The 18,212-nt window shown below is 44.4% G+C and overlaps 1 protein-coding gene across 1 annotated transcript in view; it reads right to left on the minus strand.

Annotated features, from left to right (window-relative positions):
* Positions 1–3,011: 3,011 nt before the first annotated feature.
* The window catches only part of LOC117429766 (potassium/sodium hyperpolarization-activated cyclic nucleotide-gated channel 4), an 81,535-nt gene continuing 66,334 nt past the window's right edge, over positions 3,012–18,212 (minus strand). The window contains exons 7-8 of the mRNA XM_058998411.1: positions 14,555–14,719; positions 3,012–10,455 (exon numbers count right to left, since the gene is read on the minus strand). Of these exons, the coding sequence (XP_058854394.1) occupies positions 8,915–10,455; positions 14,555–14,719 (1,706 nt within the window). The 3' untranslated portion in view covers positions 3,012–8,914. The remainder of the gene's footprint in view (positions 10,456–14,554; positions 14,720–18,212) is intronic.

Raw genomic sequence — 18,212 nt, forward strand, 5'->3', positions numbered from 1 at the left:
CTCCTCCCCTTCTGGCTCTCGGGACGGCGGCTCACCCCTCTCTGGCTCTCGGGACGACGGCTCACCCCTCTCTGGCTCTCGGGACGCCGGCTCCTTCCCTTCTGGCTCTCGGGACAGCGGCTCCTCCCCTTCTGGCTCTCGGGACAGCGGCTCCTCCCCTTCTGGCTCTCGGGACAGCGGCTCCTCCCCTTCTGGCTCTCGGGACAGTGGCTCCTCCCCTTCTGGCTCTCGGGACAGCGGCTCCTCCCCTTCTGGCTCTCGGGACAGCGGCTCACCCCCTTCTGGCTCTCGGGACAGCGGCTCACCCCTCTCTGGCTCTCGGGACAGCGGCTCACCCCTCTCTGGCTCTCGGGACAACAACTCACCCCTCTCTGGCTCTCGGGACGACAGCTCACCCCTCTCTGGCTCTCGGGACGACAGCTCCACCTTCTTTATTGGAATGACTGGGGCATCTCCCATATCTACCGCCAGGTAATTAACGACCATCAAGGCCAGCTCTGCGAAGGACGCCGGGTGATGCTGTTCCTCCCACTTTTCCCACCTCCCCCCATCTCGACGCCACAGCGTGTTGATAACTATGGGGAGGTCGTGGAAGAGGTCCGCCTCAGGGTGCATCAACCAGTCCCAGATTTCCTGGGATGGTGGTGAAGGCGGTGATGTAGGAAGTGGTGGGGTGGCTGCCGAGGACGGTGTTTGCAGCTGCTCCTGGTCCCGATTGTGGGGGCATCCTGCCCAGTTGTGGCCATCCACCTCACAGCGCCCACACCAGTCAGCTGGTGGCCCATCTGGACAGGACCTCCACCGGTGATCCACCTTCCCGCACCAAGAGCACCAGGGGAAAAGACTGGCTGGGTCCTCCAGCTGGGGTGGCTGTTGTTGCAGCAGCCTACATTTCTTCGGCTGCTGCTTCTCCTGCCTTTGCCGCTGTCTGCTCTTCCCCATTTTCCAAAAAAAAAAAAAACTCCCAAAATTCAAGAAAAAAAAAAAAATTACTGCTCTGAGCCTCCAGGTGGCGCTATCCCACTTCTGACACCAAATGTGACAGGATGGACCGAGGTTTGAGACTCAGAGACAGTATAAAAGTTCAAAAATAAAGTTTTTAATAAACAAAAATACAAAATAAACCAGCACAAGGGCCAAACAAAAAGGTTTAAACATAAAACAAACACAAAGCAAAAAACAAAACTTACAAAAATAAAGGTTTCCAGGCTGGGCGTTGCCTTCACTGGAACAGAAAAACACAGCACAAACAAAACACACCTTCTCCTTCCAGAACTCTCTCTACCACTCTCCAACTCTCTCCAGCCAGGGCCTCTCCCCTGGCTTTTATCCCCTGTGGCTGGAGCCCAATTAATCAATAATTGCTAATTAGTCAATTAGGGCTCCAGCCACATTCTCACATGTTTTCCTGGCAGGGAGGAATTTTAACCCCCTCCCTGCCAGTCCCAAACATGATCATAAAGACGGGGCAGTACCCCGTCACACCTTGTTTTACAATATTACCTCCTCGCCTCTGGGGCTGTTCAGGGTTGAGAGGCGGGTTTGTCAGGCTGGCTCCCAGCTTCAACCCTATTTCTTACCAACCTGTCTGCTGCAGTATGCCACTGTCTGTCTGTGGTTTTCAACAGCCATTCCACTTTCCTGCCCACTGGGACATTTTTTGTCCTCTCTGATTTGTATAAATATAGTAATTTGTTTTACTATAGCATGCATCTCTTGTGTAATGCACCTCTTCTATAACCTCTGTGGCAGGGTAGAACAGAGCCCTGCACATACACAGGGGGCAGGGCTAAGTCCTGTTTATTAATGAGAGAGAGAGAGAGAGAGAGAGAGAGAGAGAGAGAGAGAGAGAGAGAGAGAGAGAGAGACGGAAACAAAAGTAAAAGTAAACGAATGCTACGCGTGCTGGAAATCACCAGCACGGTAATTGTTGTTATTTTGTTTTGTGTTGTGAGAGACTGTGTTTGTTTAAACCTTTGATTTTGCTCTGTGAGCAGTGTTTTCACCTGTAGTACCTGTCTGGGTGTATCTCTGTCAGCTGTCTGGGAATGTCACCACCCTGCCAACCTGTCACACCCTCATCTTTTGTATAGTATCCTATTGAAACCCCATTGTGTACTATAAAGAATACTATAAACCAAGTGTACTGCACACATCCTATGTAACATGCATATACGACACAGAAATTCTCCTAAAATGTGTAACAGGTTGTGCTTTATACTCTAACCCTGCGGTAACTCCAAGCTGGGGGAGTGTTCCTGCTTTATACTCTAACCCTACAGTAACTCCAAGCTGGGGGAGTGTTCCTGCTTTATACTCTAACCCTACAGTAACTCCAAGCTGGGGGAGTGTTCCTGCTTTATACTCTAACCCTGCAGTAACTCCAAGCTGAGGGAGTGTTCCTGCTTTATACTCTAACCCTGCAGTAACTCCAAGCTGGGGGAGTGTTCCTGCTTTATACTCTAACCCTACAGTAACTCCAAGCTGGGGGAGTGTTCCTGCTTTATACTCTAACCCTGCAGTAACTCCAAGCTGGGGGAGTGTTCCTGCTTTATACTCTAACCCTGCAGTAACTCCAAGCTGGGGGAGTGTTCCTGCTTTATACTCTAACCCTGTAGTAACTCCAAGCTGGGGGAGTGTTCCTGCTTTATACTCTAACCCTGTAGTAACTCCAAGCTGGGGGAGTGTCCCATGTGGTCTAACTGCTTTCATATATTGTGACTACTATAACTGATGTTCTCTATTCTGTTCTGGGCAACAGGCCATAGCACTGGCCCTTGGGAAGATTTCACTGCGTCGCACTGCAACTAATATTTGTAAAGCGATAATTATAAAATATATATTATTTCAAAATATCCATAACATGTGAAGGGAATTTTTTTCTTCTGCCAAAAAGCAGTATCAAAGAATTCAAAATGTTCACTGTCCACAATTCAGTACAACTTTCACTCAGTTTACAAAAAGAAACCACAAAAACAACTTTCTTTTTAATAAAATGGCTATATATTTGAGTTCAGTACCTTAATGTCTTAAACTTCATAGGATTATACAGCATTAATTGTAATACATTTTTAAAAAGTTATTCCATAATTATACACAGTTCAGTGAACATTGCTTGTCACTTAAGTAAACAGTGACTACATTATTTTCAATTCTAGATTGAACACTGCAAAAATATATTTAAAAAAAAAAATGATGAAATGGACACATACCAAATTATATATTTCACAATTTGCAAACTGTACCATTAGTTTATACTCAGCTATATGTACAGCTATGACCAAAAGTTTTGCATAAGCTACAATTTTAGGATTTGCGACATCATTTAAAAAATAAAAAATAAACTTATATGAACATAATTTTGATCTTTTATTTAACATCATGTAATCAAGTAAACTACAAAATGATTTTGCAAAAGTCGACCGGAACCCATAATAGTAGTACAGTATTTCATGTTAGATTTCGAAATGTCACATTTTTCAATTTGTCAGTTTTTCGTTAAGTATATGGAAAACTACAAAGCGGTGTGTAATTCAATATGTTAACATAACATTATTCAGCAGGTTTCATTCAATTTTATGAAGCAGAATTAGTTAATTCTATGAGGTGACGCAAAACATTTGGCCACAGCTGTATATCATGATCATATTTTTTGGTAACCATCCTGGCAATATAGGTCAGCCACCTAAATATTGAGACAGTAGTTTTCAAATGGCACATTTAAAAAGGACGTTCTTCTCAAGCGGCTCCAGCTCTAAATACAGTTATTGTCAAAGATTATACAAACACTTCTAATTACAGCTTTGCTTTGTTTTAATTCATGGTCATGTAAGTAGTTTCGTTTTCCAATGTTGAGAATGAGAATGTGGCACCAGGTCCAGAGCAATGACAGATTTAATTCACTCAATTTTTACATGCGCTAAAATGACAGCAACCAGGTGTATTCATTGCAGAGAGACACCTCCCTTCATTCAGCAGCAGCTGTAGCGCCTCCTAGGGGCCTACATGAAGCGGTGCGGGGATCAAGTGTTGTAGCTCGACTATGCCACTGCCAGTTTTACACTGATAGAATTATTGAAATGTACTTATCACAGCTAATTGGATCTCTCTTAATCACAATTGCACATAGGCTCTTTCAATAGGGCAGTGGTGAATAGCTTGGATTGAAATGTAACATTTCAGTTTTCAAAAGTAGTTTTTAATTAGAAGCAAGGTTATCTAAAGAAAATGCAATGTGGTTAAAGTTGGTGCCACTGAATAAGAAGTTTTAACAAAACTTTTATTTTTATTAAACTCATTGAATCAAAATAAGGTAGTCCATGAGTTTGTACGTCTCGGAATAAATAACAATAACACAACCCTTTAAACACGAATTTGCTTTAAATGCTGTACATCTGGCAGCAGCAGTGTACATTTGAAAGAGATTCAAAATGTTTATTCTCATGGTTTTCTTCTACATGTAATACAGTGAACAGTTCCGTCTTCACGCCAAGGTTTGAAATAAACGTTCCCATTATCTGAGTGCTGAGGTTTGGCTCATTAGGTTATATGAAACCTGGCAAGGAGAATTGGCTGGTATGGTATTTGAACGTTTCACTGACAAAATACACAGCCGCCCCCTTTATAAACAGCTGCACTAATAAAGGTTGGATGTTTGATTTGTAAGCATTTAAAACCTGTTAAAAATAAGAAAATTAATAGATGTTTCCATGATTCAATGAGTGGGCCCGATTTCCCCTTCTTGAAACCGATCGGACACCATTGTACCATAGAAAAATGGGACATGGAAAATAGAAAAATCAATACTGGCTACTTCCAAGGAAATAGTATAAAGTATTTTCACTGTTAGACTGTATTGCTTCTCAAAGCTATTAGAGGAAAGAGAAGACGTTTGTAGGGATTAGGGAATAAGAGGTATGGTTCAAATAACCGCCCAAAGTCAACAATGTACAAGTTAACCAGCTTGTTTGGGTTTTATAGAGACTCCCTAAACATCTTCTGTAAACTCTTGCATCAATAATTTGTTTGGTTCCAGGTCCATAGCTGCTACTATTGGGTTGTGGATCTTTTCAAACCAACATGCTTTTAGGTATAGATGTGGATAATGGACCTCTTATTGCTACATCAGCTTCCGGGGTGTCTGTGTGAGAACCACCATCAGGTGATTTGTTTTCTAATATGATCCATCATACTGTCTTGATCAATAATTGGACAACATAATGAAATGCTAGAACGGAATTTCCACCAAGGTGAATTTGAATAGAACTGCAAACAATGACCTGAACGTCCTTTGAGTATAATTTAAATAAAATATATTTCTAGGAGCATGTTAAAGGTACAAAAAAACATTTCTAACTGCCTCTGATTTTATTAATATAGCAGAAAGGAGTAGAATATGAACAATTAAAGCAATAGACTGCCCTGGTAAATAGAACACCTTGAAACAGGCTCATCTTTCATCTGTGATCATACCAATTACCCAGCCCGAGATACATAGTTATAATAACAAACAGATGCATCCAATTTGCATGGCCAAGGTCACATTTGAAAGGTTTGCTTGTGTACTGTCAGATGTGTATGATCTCTGAAGGACCAGCGTGTTCCCAGTGCCTGGGTGTTACAGACGTTCTGTACTCAGATGGAAGGGAGGTCTGCCCTCCAGCTGTACAGGCTTATTAATTAATAAACAGAGCATTCTACAGATTGGATTCATTAATCATGCTAACATATTGTTTCTTCTGCACAAACGAAAGGATGCGCTGCATGCAGAATGACTTGCTATCGATTTGACCTCCAGGTTGAAGTTAGTGTGACAATAGTTGGGAAGCTATTTTATTCACCTACGTGGCCTTGGCTCAAATGAATCTGTTACCATTGTGACTGTGACTACAGTTAAATTATGAAATAAGCCTGAGCAAGGTAGAATAAGGCAAGTGTAAAAATGACCACTAGGGGTGCACTGGGGGTTTGTGATGGTAACGTCTTCACCCTGAAACAGGGTTAGAGATTTAGCATAGCGATTCTAAGAAAGGGTTGTATTGGTCATTTTTCTATTGGCCTCATTCCAGAAATTCCACCTTGTTCAAGCCCTGTAGGTAAAGTCTTCTAGTGACGTTATTAAACATGAGAAATATCCATGAGTGCAGAAACAGCAGTAGCATGCTGTGTGAATGGTGCTGGGTTGAAGGAGATGGTTTTGTTTGAATGCATGCTGTATGAATGGTGCTGGGTTGAAGGAGATGGTTTTGTTTGAATGCATGCTGTGTGAATGGTGCTGGGTTGAAGGAGATGGTTTTGTTTGAATGCATGCTGTGTGAATGGTGCTGGGTTGAAGGAGATGGTTTTGTTTGAATGCATGCTGTGTGAATGGTGCTGGGTTGAAGGAGATGGTTTTGTTTGAATGCATGCTGTGTGAATGGTGCTGGGTTGAAGGAGATGGTTTTGTTTGAATGCATGCTGTGTGAATGGTGCTGGGTTGAAGGAGATGGTTTTGTTTGAATGCATGCTGTGTGAATGGTGCTGGGTTGAAGGAGATGGTTTTGTTTGAATGCATGCTGTGTGAATGGTGCTGGGTTGAAGGAGATGGTTTTGTTTGAATGCATGCTGTGTGAATGGTGCTGGGTTGAAGGAGATGGTTTTGTTTGAATGCATGCTGTGTGAATGGTGCTGGGTTGAAGGAGATGGTTTTGTTTGAATGCATGCTGTGTGAATGGTGCTGGGTTGAAGGAGATGGTTTTGTTTGAATGCATGCTGTGTGAATGGTGCTGGGTTGAAGGAGATGGTTTTGTTTGAATGCATGCTGTATGAATGGTGCTGGGTTGAAGGAGATGGTTTTGTTTGAATGCGTGCTGTATGATTGGTGCTGGGTTGAAGGAGATGCAGCTCTTAGCAATGTGGAGAAGTTGAAAATCCTACATGCCTCTGGTATCGGAGTTCCTGGGCCAACTTACCAAGCTTTACTAAGTTACCTGAATTTAGTAAAGCTTGAGCACACACACTACTGGAGCTTCTTCACTGGAGGGGACATCATGAATTCATTGTTAAATCTGTGAATCATGATATTTATGTATTGCAATACACAATCAAATGCACTACGCAGCTAGCTGAAGTACACCATGTGTATTGAATAATGAATGAATGGGATTGTCAGTATGAATCACCTGTGTAGCAAAACAGTTTATTTGAAAATATCATTTTATCACAAAGTTAAGAAAAGTACTGGCACCTGTTCATTGCATTTTTACAACATTTTGTTATGAACTCCTTTGGACGAGAACGTTGATGGTTCCACAACAGTGTTAAAACATTTAGACCAAATCAGCTTTTATTGCATGATATTCAGGGAACTAAACGGCAATGTATATGGAGTGTCAATACTGTACTTTTAACCAACTCATGATCTAAATCAAAGGTTTAAAGTGACGTGAACATCACGTTGCCTTTTCCGAGTGATGCCACCACTGCTTTTTTTACATTGAAAAGTCGAAATCGATGTAAATCTAAGAAAGTCAGCTTATGAAAATAATAATAATAATTGTGTGCTTTAACAGTTTGTTTTTTATCATGAATTACTGTTTTTATTGTGAATATGTGGAGGTCTTAAACTGAAACTGCCTTAAAACCCATGGCACACAGAGAGCGATCAGAGCATTATTTGACAGTGATCTTGATCATTTTTAAGTCCTAATGTGGACAGGAAGTGAGAGGTTCTAAAAATGGAAGTGCTGTAAAAAAAACAGAGTGTAAGTTATGAGCTGTGTACTCTTGCGGTAGTCATAGTCAAAAAAATGACATTACTCATTATGGATACTTGTTTATACTTGTTACTCGGCACATGCCTATCTTGAAATCTAGTGTTCTCCATATAAACACATTGAAAAGTGGTCTTGTGATTGCATGATTTCAACATAACATTTATATATTTTTTTCAATAAGCAAGTAGGTAACATATAATTATCATTTAAAAAAATATAGGTATGGTTCTCTTTGAACCAAAAATGTAATGAGCGTAGCCAACAACACTGCATTCAATGTAAGAATTATGAAATGCCCGGCTGTGTTTTTCTTATATAAATCCTGTGCTGGAACTAAACCGCAGGTCCCATACGTCACTGCACATCGCCTAGACTGCCCAATCTCTTAATTGCTTAATGATATATGACACAGGCAAGGTTTACTAAAACAAATACTCTAAAACTTGAAATAAAATCAATCTGATTACACTGAGAGCAGCAGAGATACCGCTCCAGCCTGGACACAAGGACTCACAGTACTGGCTGTAGTGCATATCTCCACAAATGCAACCTCTGAGTGAATCGGGACAGCAGCTTAGAGGTTTCTTGAACACAGATATCACCGAACGACAATATAGACAGAGAGAGAGAGAGAGAGAGAGAGAGAGAGAGAGGAGTGGACAGCACGGAGACAGGTAGTGTAATCGGAAGACTATTAATTGGAATCCATTTTGGAAGGATGTTTAGTGCCTCTAGCTAAGGTGTCCTTTACACACACAGGTTTCGATGTATAGTACATTATTTCCCCCTAACAAAACTTCATATGCAGTAGGCAACCTCTATTCACTCATTAGGTTCAGGAAATGTCTCTACCTTTGTCTTATTACAAATATAAGCTCTTGTACACACCCTTGTATCACAGTTTTCTTCCTCTTATTATTATTTTGTATTATTTGCCATACTGTATCTTTACACCACCAATTATAAAATAGTTTATAAACGCAAGCTGAAAAAAAAATAAACAAAACTAGAGTTCTAAGTCACCTGGTTAACTTCAAATCACAGTTATACTGGAGGAAAACAAATAAATAAACAAAACACAGTCAAGTCTATAGGAAACTGAGTCACATGGGACGTTTTCTTTTTTTTTAAGGGGAGGTGAGGAAGAGTTTGAATAAACCTCACAAATTGGAGGGTAATTTGGACAGCACTGGCTCCAGTTCAGATGGGAACACTGTGGGACCCTTCCTTGGTGGAACGGCGATTGGTGGGGAAGCCCTGGTAATGTGTGTCTGAGGTATGGATCCTGAGGACGTCTGCCTGGGAAGAGTCATTTGGCGAGGGATGGAGCTACAGGGTTTGCCCAGGAGGCTATGTGTGGAGTAGGGGGTGAAGCTGGAGATGGACTCCCTGGAGGAGTGTGTGGAGCCCTGGCTCATGGTCTGAGCTCCCTCCTTCGGCAGAGAGGACTGGGACGCAGAGATCAGCTTGATGTCCTGGGAGAAGCGTCCCACTCGGGAAGGCTGGGTGCCTCTGGGTTGGCTGATGGGTTGAGTGGGGCTCGAGGTCTGTGTCATGAGCAGGGAGCTGTGGGAACCAGATATGCTAGATGGGCCGCTGAACTGGAAAGTTCTCCCCACTAACGGGCTCTGCATGGTGGGGCTGGGGGCCAGTGGCGTGTAGCAAGGGGAAGCGGTGCCAGAGCCATGCGCTAAGGAGGAAAGGGCTGACCTCTCCTGCTGGAGCTGAGCTATGGACCCCGAGTGCATTCCTGCCAAGCAGTGCTGCAGCAGTGAAGAAGAAGAATCCAGACCTACTTGTGTCAGCTGGCTCAGACTGGAAGAGGGTGAGCCGGACGGAGTCTGGAACAAGTTCAAACCACTTGAAGAAGTTCTGCCTCCCCCAGCAAATTGCTGGAGGGATCCTACCTGAGGAGGCCTGGATGGCAGCTGGAGCTGGTCAAGCAGGGAACCAGGGGAGCTAGAGGGTAAGGGGCTGGACCTGGCGGCGGCAGGGGAACCGGAAGCTCCCTGATGGACAATCCCCAATCCTGAAGGTGGGGTGTTGCTGGAGAGCTGATGAAGCCCAGTCAGGCTTGAGTGAGGGGATCCAGAGGTGGACTGCAGGAACTGGTTGAATGTGAATATGGAGGCATCACTGCTGGGGTGGGGGGATGGTGAACCCATGGAAGAGTGATGGAGCTGGCTCAAGCTGGTAGAGTCTGAGGGATGATTAAGCTGGCTCAAGCTAGCAGAGGCCCCTGGAGGCTGGTGAGCCTGGAAGCAAGCCAGGAAAGAGCTGTCCGCTCCTGGTGTCTGAAGCTGGGATGGAGTGCTGGAGGGAGAGCTGGCTGCAGAGGGTTCAGTGGTGGCCACCAAGGAGTGAAACCTCTTTAATTTCCGAGGCGACTGCTGTCCCAAGGACTCCAGCACAGACACAGGCTGGTGTAACAGTGCTCCTTGCAGCCGGGGGTGGTCTGTCAGGGCGATGGCCACTGAGGTGGTGGCGGCAGCAGCCTGCAAGGGCGCTTGGATAAGTGGAGCCCAGATGACCGGCATCGGGGTGGAGACAGGAGGAGTAGGGTTCTGCAGAAGGTGTGCGTAGTGAGTCATCTCCCGGTCATGCTGTATGATCTGCTGGATGATTTCCTTCTCCTGGTAGTTGAAGACACCGGAGTTCAGATCATGTTGGACCTTGTGAAGCAAAATTGAGTTCTCCTTTCCTGTCAGGGCAAACAGAAGAGATATATGAGCGCCTGAAAAATCGAATGGCACAGCACTGGTTGTATTATTTACTAGTTAACAAAATACTGGCCAACGCCATGAAAGCTTCTCCTAAACAGACACAATTTAAATAATAACTTAACATAATATCAAGCCCTGCTGACAATACCAATACATGTGAGATGGCTGGACCTGACTGAATAAAGCCTGTGAGAATGTGGTCAAGCTAAATTGGATAATGAATTGGATAATAAAGGAGGCGCCTTGAGACGGCCCCTCAGTGCAGCGAGATGGCCCCTCAGTGCAGCGAGATGTCCCCTCAGTACAGCGAGACGGCCCCTCGTGCAGCGAGACGTCCCTTCAGTCCAGAGAGATGGCCCCTCAGTGCAGCAAGACGGCCCCTCAGTGCAGAGAGACGGCCCCTCAGAGCAGCAAGACGGCCCCTCTGCTGACAATACCAATACATGTGAGATGTTGACTGGACCTGACTGAATAAAGCCTGTGAGAATGTGGTCAAGCTAAATTGGATAATGAATTGGATAATAAAGGAGGCGCCTCGAGACGGCCCCTCAGTGCAGCGAGATGGCCCCTCAGTGCAGCGAGATGTCCCCTCAGTACAGCGAGACGGCCCCTCGGTGCAGCGAGACGGCCCCTCGGTGCAGCGAGACGTCCCCTCAGTCCAGAGAGACGTCCCGTCAGTGCAGAGAGACGGCCCCTCAGTGCAGCAAGATGGCCCCTCAGTGCAGAGATACCGCTCCTCAGTGCAGCGAGACGGCCCCTCAGTGCAGCGAGACGGCCCCTCAGTGCAGCAAGACGGCCCCTCAGTGCAGCGAGACTACCCCTCAGGGCAGCGAGATGGCCCCTCAGCGCAGTGAGATGGCCCCTCAATGCAGCGAGATGGACCCTCAGCGCAGCGAGATGGACCCTCAGAGCAGCAAGACGGCCCCTCAGTGCAGAGAGACGGACCCTCAGTGCAGAGAGACGGACCCTCAGCGCAGCGAGACGGCCCCTCAGCGCAGCGAGACGACTCCTCAGTGCAGAGAGACGGCCCCTCAGTGCAGCGAGACGGCCCCTCAGTGCAGCGAGACGGACCCAAGAAATAAATAATTAATTACAGCCAAATGGTTTTCTGAGGAGTCAGAGCTCAGTTATGTGAGCGCTGATACTACTCCATGCCTCACCCAGGGGGGACATTAGAGTCACCTTTGGCCTCATAAAGGAGTAACTAGTGAGTGATTGTGGAATGGCCCTTGAAAGACTTTTTAATGAAATCAGATTCTAACCGGTTCATATCTCCGGGATCAGAGAGCACAGCTGCAGGAGGATTTACACACACAGCGGAGGGGCTGCTCTCTCCAGCAGTGTGAGGCTTTACACACAGAGCGGAGGAGCTGCTCTCTCTAGCAGTGCGAGGATTTACACACAGAGCAGAGGGGCTGCTTTCTCCAGCAGTACGAGGATTTACACACAGAGCGGAGGGGCTGCTCTCTCTAGCAGTGCGAGGATTTACACACAGAGCGGAGGGGCTGCTTTCTCCAGCAGTACGAGGATTTACACACAGAGCGGAGGGGCTGCTCTCTCCAGCAGTGCGAGGATTTACACACAGAGCGGAGGGGCTGCTCTCTCCAGCAGTGCGAGGATTTACACACAGAGCGGAGGGGCTGCTCTCTCCAGCAGTGTGAGGATTTATACACAGAGCGGAGGGGCTGCTCTCTTCAGCAGTGTGAGGATTTACACACAGAGCGGAGGGGCTTATTATTAATCTATGAATTATTATTATTATTATTATTATTATTATTATTATTATTATTATTTATTATTATTATTATTATTATTATTATTATTATCATAATCTACAGCATCCTTATGGAGCACTCCATGCATAAAACTCATTAAGAATTGTTTAGCTCCATCAAATATTTCTTGTGCAAAAATGAATCCCTGCTAACAATAAACCCACATGCTGTTTTTGAAATTGCAATGCAAAGTCCATTACAGTGCTGGTACAGTACACTCTCCCACCAATTCGAACCCAGAACATGTTAAAATACTGCAATCCCAAGGAAGCCTTGTTTTTCTGTTTAATATGTGGCTACAATTGCTGTTTTTGTCATTTTAAATATACAAAACTGGCATTTTGTGATTTTGTATAAGATATTCAATAAGTATTGAGTATTTTGTAATGCAGCTACATGACCAAGTTTAACAGATACAGGAAGGTGTTGCTGTGAAGCTGTGATCACCACTATCAGCACTTCAATCAAGATCTTCCACAGACCCCATTCTTTTTTCCCCATTATATTACAATAAGGGTAAAAATCCATGCAAAATAACCTCTATGGCTTAAATAATTATTTGAAATATCACACATTAAGCCAGTGAGATTTTCTTAAGTAGGGTATAAGGGGTAAACACAATCAAATGTAACTGAATATATTTACAGATAAATCTGTAATGAAATTGTCCCCACTCCTTCAGGGCCTTCTTTACCTGTCAGTAACCAACCAGCTGCTTCCCCTAATGACTGTCATGCTTTGCAGCCAGTAAGATGCTTTGACCTTCCCCCAAGACACTGCTGGGGTGAAACGACATTGGAAGTGAAGTTGTAATGATTCTGTGGTAGCAGAATGCAGGCCCTTTAAGAGTGTTTATGTATTTCAGTCCTATCCTTCTGAATGTCTGCATGTAGTCTGTCAGTGAGCACGCACAGCGAGAGAGAGCTGGTCAACCCTTAGCTCTGGAACTGGGAACCTTGTCCGATGTGGGAAGGAATTAAGTACTGATATAATATAATGTATTATTCTAATAGGAACCTGCTTTACCCTGTACGCTCAAATAACAGTAACGAGCTGCTGCTGTTGAGCCTCCGGCTGATGTTATTCATCCACTAGCCGTCTAGTCTGGCTCCCTAGCCAGCCTGCAATCTTCAAGGACCCAGCTCTCAAGTGTGACAGAGCTTATCCTGCTACTCGGACCAAGGGAGTGCACACAGAACGCTAAATTCCCAGTAAGGAAGGTGACAGTCTTATCATGGAGGTCTGAAGTTAGGTGCCATGTCTCAAGCGTGTTGAAAGAAACCCATGTTTCAGCGCACATGATTAAGTGGTCTTCACTCGGGTAAAGAGGTCTCTGTTTGCACACTATGTTTATTCTAATGTAAGGCTATGTCTGCTCCTCCACAGATGGGTAAGGAAGGTTTGCGTTATTCCAGTAAATAGCCAGGGGGTTTCCTTGCTCTCTGCTTTTATGTATATCATCCGTGACTTTACATCGTTCAATCCCAAACTTGCAGGGGTCTCCAGCGTCATCTTTCCAATCTCCAGCCCACAGTCTGCATTGTGCTGTGTTAGCAGTGTTAGCACAGTGGTATGGTGTGTATTGTGTGTGCGCTGTGTTAGCACAGTGCTATGGTGTGTATTGTGTGTGAGCTGTGTTAGCACAGTGCTATGGTGTGTATTGTGTGTGCGCTGTGTTAGCACAGTGCTATGGTGTGTATTGTGTGTGCGCTGTGTTAGCACAGTGGTATGGTGTGTATTGGGTGGGTGCTGTGTTAGCAGTGTTAGCACAGTAGTATGGTGTGTACTGGGTGTGTGCTGTGTTAGCAGTGTTAGCACAGTGGTATGGTGTGTATTGTGTGTGCGCTGTGTTAGCACAGTGCTATGGTGTGTATTGTGTATGTGCTGTGTTAGCACAGTGGTATGGTGTGTATTGGGTGTGTGCTGTGTTAGCAGTGTTAGCACAGTAGTATGGTGTGTACTGGGTGTGTGCTGTGTTAGCAGTGTTAGCACAGTGGTATGGTGTGTATTGTGTGTGTGCTGTGTTAGCACAGTGCTATGGTGTGTATTGTGTGTGTGCTGTGTTAGCACAGTGCTATGGTGTGTATTGTGTGTGTGCTGTGTTAGCACAGTGCTATGGTGTGTATTGTGTGTGTGCTGTGTTAGCACAGTGCTATGGTGTGTATTGTGTGTGTGCTGTGTTAGCACAGTGCTATGGTGTGTATTGGGTGTGCTGTGTTAACACAGTGCTATGGTGTGTATTGTGTGTGCGCTGTGTTAGCACAGTGCTATGGTGTGTATTGTGTGTGTGCTGTGTTCTCACCGATGCGGTCCAGCCGGTCCAGGGCCACGGTCTCGAAGGCTCTTCTCATCATGGGGTACTCCTCCAGCACCTCGTTGAAGCTGTCCACGGAGAGCGAGTAGAGCCGGCAGTACGTGTCGGCCCGGACACTGGCCGTCCTCCGGCCCCGGGTCAGCAAGCAGATCTCTGCACAGAACACAGACACAGTCCATCATCATCATCCAATACAACAATATACATACACTTCTGTAAAGTTACAGGGTTAGGTACAAACTTGGTTCCTTTTTCTTTTGAAACAAAACTGAAACTGACTTTACGCCTCAGTATAGGAGTTGAACTGATGCTCCAATTTGGACACAATCCTGTCAGAAGAAACTCAGACAAATATTTCAACAGGAACTATTTCTATAAATCTGGAGATGGTGGTTATTACACTGGTGTTGGATCCCAATGTTAAATACATTCACAGGTGATTTAGTTTCAAGGCCATTGTGTTTCTTTGGTCCGTTTTAAAAGGCATACTGTCTGCATCCGTGTACATACTGAGTATATTCAATTTCATATTGGGATAAGAAAAAAATAAATAAAACAGTTAACAGTTAACGCAGCTCATCCAGAAATTACAAAACATTTTTCCAGGTTTCTAAAAGGCAAGACTAGTAAGCACAGGTTTCATTTTAGACTCACTGGGTAACAATCTTCTGTAAAATGTATAAAACTATTTAAAAAAATGTATGAGTGTATTCCACCTTGCGGGGGTCTCCAGCGCTATCTTCCTATCTCCAGCCCACAATGTATCAACTCTGAATGCTGGCAGCCTGGGGGGGACCAGTCTGTGCCTGTTTCCCTCACCGCGGATCTGTGTGCAGGGGGCTCTGTATTCCTGTCAGCTCGCATTGCTTTCTCAACACCAGTTGTAGCCGTGGGATGTAAGGTGTATGTCTTAAACTAACCAAGCATGTGTTCTTTTCCTTTTCAGAAAAAAATAGAACTTTATCATTTTAGGTGCTAGTATTTGAATTCCCCTGGCTCACTTGGGAGTACAGATTTAACTACATGGACACAGCCCAAATACAAAGAATTCAAGCATTGTAACAACAGGGAATGAAAGCAGCAAAGCTGAAGTTTGTAGTACTGATTCAAGTTTACAGCACATTCATTATCACTTATACCCACTCCTTTTTTATATCAAGAATAAGTGACTGAGGTATATATTTCTTTCTTGTTTTTGAGGCACGGAATTCAAATCTGATACGTAGTTTGAATAATGCATGTTAAGTATGAAGGACTCGTTCTTCTATTTCTGACAGTTACAAAAATTAATTTCATGAATGGCTAACTCTTGTTCAGTACGGTGGTCCCCAAGGCTGAAGCGTGTTAGCCCAGAGGAGTGCGCAAAATAGCTAAGAGCTTGGATTATATGAGTGAATCACCAATGGTGAGACGGCACATTGAGAACCAGGGGATCTAGAGTGAAACCGGGGCTGTGGTGCAGTGCAGGCAGAGCGACGGAGGGGTTCAATAAACAATGTCCACATTTTAAATACTAGAGCAACGCTTATCCAATGGAAACTTGATAACGACAGTGTTTAGCACACTTTACTGAGCATATCAGAATGAGAGGATATACGCAGGCATTGAACACATCAGGAGAGCCTGTATGCTACATCGTACGTATATCGCATTTACATTTGGACATGTGCTTAGAAACACTTTAGTACAGCTTCAAATTGCATTTTCATATATATATATATTTCAATAATTCTGAGGGATTCTTATTGCAATTACTCACTCCCCTACGTCTGCGTTTATGGTGCTTTGTCTTGAGTTCAGAAATTGCTCTTTAGTTCTAGCAGCCATGGAGATAACAGCTAGATTTGCCAAAGTGTCTTTATGTTAGTAAGCGCCAGTACCATCTAGTGAGCAACTTCTGATCTCAGCAATACCAAAGGAAACTCGCTCTGCAGGCTGTGGTGTTCACTAGGTGGCGCTGTCTCTGATCCAGTCTATGTATATATGTCAGTGCCTGGCAACTACAAGTGAAGAGGTGTTTTAGTAATCACAATTAGAACCACTCAGAATGGTTGCAAACATTGAAAAAAGAAAAAAAATTAAAATGTCATTTGAGGCTTTTTGCTCTATAAGAGAATCCCAAGCTAAGCTTGAAGGGGCTTGTCAGTACATATCCCACACTATATTTTACATGTAGACGTAGTGGATGAAGGTCACCATACTGATAGCTCTAATTTAAAATTTAGGTTTAAGATACACATCCAGGGTAAAACCGGGTAAAAAGAAAAATCTCTTAAAAGGCTCTGACAAGATCAAGCAGCCTTTAAGAATTAAAAGCAAACTATGCAAATTATGACATTTCAGATATATTAGCATAAACATTTACACACTGCCAAACATATTTCCATAGACCTACAAATTGAAATTGAAATAAATGCAACGGGACGGCTCGAATGAGGAGGATCGTTTGAAATGAAATGGTCTGAGCTTCACCCTGCCAACCAAGTGTGATTGTTCTCGTCTGTAAATCAACGAAGAGCTCTGCATGGAATGCTAGTGCACAGAAGAGCTCTGCATGGAATGCTAGTGCACAGAAGAGCTCTGCATGGAATGCTAGTACACAGAAGAGCTCTGCATGGAATGTTAATGCACAGAAGAGCTCTGCATGGAATGCTAATGCTCAGAAGAGCTCTGCATGGAATGCTAGTGCACAGACAAGCTCTGCATGGAATGCTAATGCAAAGAGCTCTGCATGGAATGCTAGTGCACAAAAGAGCTCTGCATGGAATGCTAATGCACAGAAGAACTCTGCATGGAATTCTAGTGCACAGAAGAGCTCTGCATGGAATGCTAATGCACAGAAGAGCTCTGCATGGAATGCTAGTGCACAGACAAGCTCTGCATGGAATGCTAATGCACAGAAGAGCTCTGCATGGAATGGTAGTGCACAGACAAGCTCTGCATGGAATGGTAGTGCACAGAAGAGCTCTGCATGGAATGCTAATGCACAGAAGAGCTCTGCATGGAAAGCTAGTGCACAGACAAGCTCTGCATGGAATGCTAATGCAGAACTCTGCATGGAATGCTAGTGCACAGACAAGCTCTGCATGGAATGGTAGTGCAAAGAAGAGCTCTGCATGTAATGCTAATGCACAGACAAGCTCTGCATTGAATGCTAATGCAGAGTTCTACACGGAGTGCTAATGCACAGAAGAGCTCTGCATGGAGTGCAAATGCAGATTAAGCTTCACCAGCATCTGGAATTGCTTGCCATCCTCTTTTCATCATCTAAGGACAGGGCAGCGGTGACCTCTTGTGAGGAGCAGTGTGCCCATCTATAAGACATCATGCTAATCCAGTGACATGCGGTGGATGAAATGTCTGGGTAGGCATTACTGTCAGGCCACATTATTAGAAAGTCCATGGCATGCGTTATTTCCCTCATCGAGAAGCCTGGTGCGTTTTGTGGATTTATTAAAAAATGCAGCCAACCCCTCTACATTTTCAGAAATATCTTGCATTCTGTAATGAGATTTGCTAACTGGGAAAGCACAAGGTTTAATTTAAGGGCATAGCAATGAGTGAATGCTGCTTCTGGCACTTTTTCTGCCTGCAATCCATTCAGTCCGGAAGCCATGACAGTGGCTCCATCGTAAGTCTGTGCTCC

Source organism: Acipenser ruthenus, chromosome 24, assembly GCF_902713425.1.
Source record: "Acipenser ruthenus chromosome 24, fAciRut3.2 maternal haplotype, whole genome shotgun sequence".
Classification (NCBI taxonomy): Eukaryota; Metazoa; Chordata; class Actinopteri; order Acipenseriformes; family Acipenseridae; genus Acipenser; species Acipenser ruthenus.